General features: G+C 33.2%; 1 protein-coding gene across 1 annotated transcript; it reads right to left on the reverse strand.

Annotated features, from left to right (window-relative positions):
- Positions 1-3,306: 3,306 nt before the first annotated feature.
- LOC124365417 lies at positions 3,307-4,289 on the reverse strand. The gene is made up of 2 exons (XM_046821398.1): positions 3,867-4,289; positions 3,307-3,667 (listed from the first exon to the last, which is right to left on the reverse strand). The coding sequence occupies exons 1-2, from the start codon at positions 4,046-4,048 to the stop codon at positions 3,307-3,309; spliced, it is 543 nt and encodes a 180-aa protein (XP_046677354.1). The 5' UTR covers positions 4,049-4,289.
- Between the last annotated feature and the right edge of the window lie 362 nt (positions 4,290-4,651).

Below are 4,651 nucleotides of genomic sequence, written 5' to 3' on the forward strand. Positions count from 1 at the left end.
TTAAACACTAAAATGTGTTTTATTATTGGAGCCTTTTATGAATATTCTACACATTTTAATGCCGCTTTTGATTTAAGAAAACGAAAAAACTGCATAAACTTCTTTAAAATATTTCAAAGCGACGATTTTTTTTATTTATTATTTTCTAAGCATTAAAAAAAACCTAATAACTCAGATGACAGGCAAAGTTTCAAATAGGTGACTTTTTAAGTTGCAGGTTGAATTTACCTAAACATAGAAATTTATAAATATAATACATTTTATTAGTAGAGTTAGCGTACCTTAATTGTTTATATAATATAAAATGATTTGATGTATAGACGCTTCTCATTACATTAAGCTCTTTTTCTAGTAACGTCATTTATACACTTTGTTTGATTTTCAGGCTTACTCCAACGTGAGATTTGCCTAAGCATTGTTGAAGGCTGGTAAAATTACAGCAGAAATGTTTTTATTTTGATCGTCTTTTCTTAGGATACCTGGAACAGAAAATGAGTTATAGATTTAAAATGGTTTATGCCCTTCAGCGACGCGTTTTCTAACTTGAATTACTGGTGAATTATCTGTCCAACATTATTAAAACTCCGAGAGTGATATGTTAACTGCTTTGGAGTTCCTTTATTAAAGGTAAGCACATAATGGTGATGAGAAAGTTGTCTTAAAGTAAGCAGGATAATTCATTTAAATTAACGTACATATAATGGATTTAATACATTTTCACTGTCAAAACAGTTGATTTGCTAAGAAGAAATTATATTAAGCAATGTTTACTCAACATAAAGTTGCATGAAGACTGCATAATGTAATCTGAGATGCAAAATACAAGAACGATTGACGAGCAAGTGTCACATGTTGGAATATTCCATTCAATACGTGAGCTCTCTGCCAATCTGTGCTAACACGTCATCCTCCAATGTGACTCAGTAAATCAAATCCAGAATGGCGTCATTTCATTGTATACGTCTTCTTTAAATAATTTCCGTTCACGCTAGTTGAAATAGTGATTTATAAAAATATCAAGGGAATTTATTTAGACTGAATTATTTTGAGCGATTGACGAGAAAGAAGTAAAATGTGGAATGACCACCTCATCCTCTAATGTGACTCAGAAAATACAATTTAAAATGGAGTAATCTCATTTCGGACGGCTAATTAAAAACAATTTAGTGAACGCTATTGAAATACTGTGAGCTGTAAAAATAGTGTTACGTGGATTTGTGAAGACTGAATTCGGTTATGTCTTACGTATTATATGCTGTCAATCTGCGCTGGCACTCCATTCTCCGGTATGAGTGGATAAATCAAATCCATAGTGGCATGATTTCATTTTATATGTTTTCTTCATATACTTCCACGCATACCAGTAAAATATTTTTATTTGTAAAAATAATTATATATTATGTTTCAGTTATTTTCGTAGAACTTTTCCAAACTTTATCGAAGAAAAGACTATACTCTTGTTACATTGAGAGGGACAACTCAGTTTAATGATCTATAACAATCTTATTCCTCGTGGTTCTTGGTTATATGAATCGCTTCATGCAAAAAAGGGCTTCAGTCAGCCAGTTTTACTTTTGAGTAAATTCAATAAAAACTTTTCTATTTCTATAAACATTTTTTTAAAAACCTCTTATTATTTTATATATTTGATATGAATACACACCTTTCAACAGTACTAGTGAGGGAAACTAAAATTGTTATTTTCATAGTGAAAAATTTTTTTTTTACTAGCAGACTGAAGCCCTTTTTGCATGAAAATTAAAATGACCCTTTTTAAATATGATATAAAACTTTATTTCTTTAATTATTTTTACTTTTTATTACATTAAAATGTATTTTTACTATTTCAAGCTTTTGATTATGAGTATCTGTAATCAAAATTCCAAAGGTATTATTAAACAACAGTTTTTTTTTATACATTTATTGATTGAAAAATGTACTACAACACCGTGTGGAAAAAAAGAAAATTAGTACTAATAAAAATAATATGTTTGAAAACGTAATCAATCATCTTGGACTTCAGGTGCAATGTGGTCAAGTGTAGGCCAATTCATAATATCTTCGTAGAAGTCTATGTGTTCATGGGCAACGTACGGTAGAAGATTCCTGACGTCGTTGATTTTTGAAGCTTTTATGGGTACTTTACCAGCTGGATAACACACAGGTGGTGGCAATGTTGGTTTTTGGTTCTGGTCCTTACACATTTTAAAAGAATGAGTTACAATGCTGTCAATGGTTTTACTGGCTAATATTATACCAAACTGATTTTTTATCAAAGGTCAACTGCTTATAACTGCTTATTTCAAATCTGATTTTCTTTTCTTTTGGAACTCGCTTCGATCTTGTTTCTTGAGATATGCAGCTTTTTTTGTAGTATGTTTTCCAAAAGAGCTTGAAATCAAAGATGTCTTTTGTCTCAACTTCTTTGACAGAAAACTTATTGATTCCTGGTTTTGCGCTGCTGTTTTCTATGAGTTTTCTGATTTCACCCACAGAGTAAATTCTGTCATACTTTTTCACATGACGCTTTATCGTTGCAAAGTCCCTGTCACAGGGCAAAAAAGAATGGCCTCTGACAGGAAAATACATTGTTATCTTGCTGAAACGGCCAGGTGGGTGTCAGTAAGAAGCAACAAAAATCTACTCAGTGCGTGATTTTTGTTCTGCCCGCTGCAGTTATCAGAGAACAGTCGTAACTCTGTATATTCTGGGGGGATGGATTTGAGATAATCCCATAAGAAAGAGCACACTTCATTAGGTGTCTTGCTGGCTGTACCTTCATGGTATACATACACTTTTGCTGACTCTTTTTTTATATCATGAATAGAGAATACATTAACCGTGATTTGTCTTAAATAAAACGTTTCTTGTACGGGAATTTGTGGTATACTGAGATTTTGCATGAAGTCCATACAAAGGGAAAGTACGTGTGGCTCGTTCTTTGAGTTAGCTTCATTTGTAATCTTGATAAAAAACTTTTTTGCTCGTCTTTTATGAATGATAAGCTCGGCAGCAGCAGCTGATCTCTTTGCTACATCGTTCAAGTGAGGACTCTTTAGCTTTGTGTTGAGCTCTTCACACGTGCAGCAACAATCAATTTGCGGTCTGCCAAATCTTAAATTGTAGTTTTCATTGAAAAACTCATAAAAGTAAGCAGAACTACAAATTCCTGGATGTTTGTCGACCAATGCACGATATAAGGCGTTTGTGCAGAGTCTAGCATCTAAATATTTTCTAGTTTTCCCAGAATAATGACTAAGTTTAGTTGGGTAACTTTCAATATGGTCCCTAATGATTTGTTGTTTTTCAATACTCAAAGTGTTTGCGCTCTGAGACTTTTCCTCTTTTATCAATAGGGTTTTTTCCTTCCTTGGCAAGGGCTCTCAACCGTTTAACTCGTTTGTCGCTTATTGATAACAGAGACAAAAAAGCTTTGTAACATACCTGCGTCCTTTGGTTACCAACCAGGAGAAAGTATGTATACATTTTGTCAACATTGCGTGCGTCTTCTCCTTTCCTTGGACGTCTTTTCTTGACGTCATGAATTTCAATCAAGTTCTGGATGTACAGGTCCTGATCATTTTTTGATGGAAGGTCAAGAAGGCGTTGCAATATGTTGATTTGGTCAAGTTCAGTCAATCCATCAAAGCATTTAAATCTCTTGCAGCTGAAAAAAAAAAAAATATTAAAAATTAGTGGTGACAAGTACAGTACATATTAACAAAATAAACCTTAATAAATTTAGGAAAATTTATAGTTTTATAAAATTAGGTTAGATTGGGTGTGCAATATACGTACTAATATGACCATTGCAAGAAATTCAAGCTAACAAAATTGTTAATAAATTAAAATGTAAGGACTCTTACTTGCATGGAGGCCCTGTTGTTTTAGCTGGAACTATCCTCCCTTTATAATCTTCATACTCCAATCCCTTGCACCTTGACACTCTCTTAGTATTTCTTTTCCATTCTGATTCTCTTTTTACACGTTTCCTCCCAACTACTACTTCATTTTCTTGGTCACTCTCGGAATCCGTCTCACTAACCATATTGAATACCTATTATCTATAAACTTTAATAATTAAGTGATTTTCAGATCAGTGTAATAACAGTTAAGCAACACATAACCTCAAAATGAAAACCTAACTAAAACAAAGCAGGTCTACCAATCGAGCGAGACATACAACTAATGACCAACAATGCAATCAAAACAGATGTTTTAATATTCTAGGCAAAAAGGACTTCAGTCACTGACTGAAGGCCTTTCTGCATGGAATATTAAAATTTTACTCTGGTTTTTAAGACATTGGAGCAATGGGACTAAAGCCCTTTATGCGTAAAAATGTTGGTACAGTCATTAGCAACGATAACCTATAGCTAACTCAATTTCGCCATTTTGGTGACTGAAGCCCTTTCTGCATGAGGCGATTCATATGGTGGTAACTCTATAGTACATTATATTTCTCTTAGTTCTTGGCTCTTAGCTCAGTTCTTTCTAGAAAAATATTTAATTCCTCTTCTTTTGGTTTTATTATTTCTTGCGACGCGCGTAAAATACAGCTTGGCATTAAAGTGCCCACAACTTTGATACGTTTTTAGTTGAGTGACTAACAAGAATATTTATGCATGGTGTGAGTACTGTTATCATCTGA

This window comes from Homalodisca vitripennis, chromosome 6 (assembly GCF_021130785.1).
Source record: "Homalodisca vitripennis isolate AUS2020 chromosome 6, UT_GWSS_2.1, whole genome shotgun sequence".
Classification (NCBI taxonomy): domain Eukaryota; kingdom Metazoa; phylum Arthropoda; class Insecta; order Hemiptera; family Cicadellidae; genus Homalodisca; species Homalodisca vitripennis.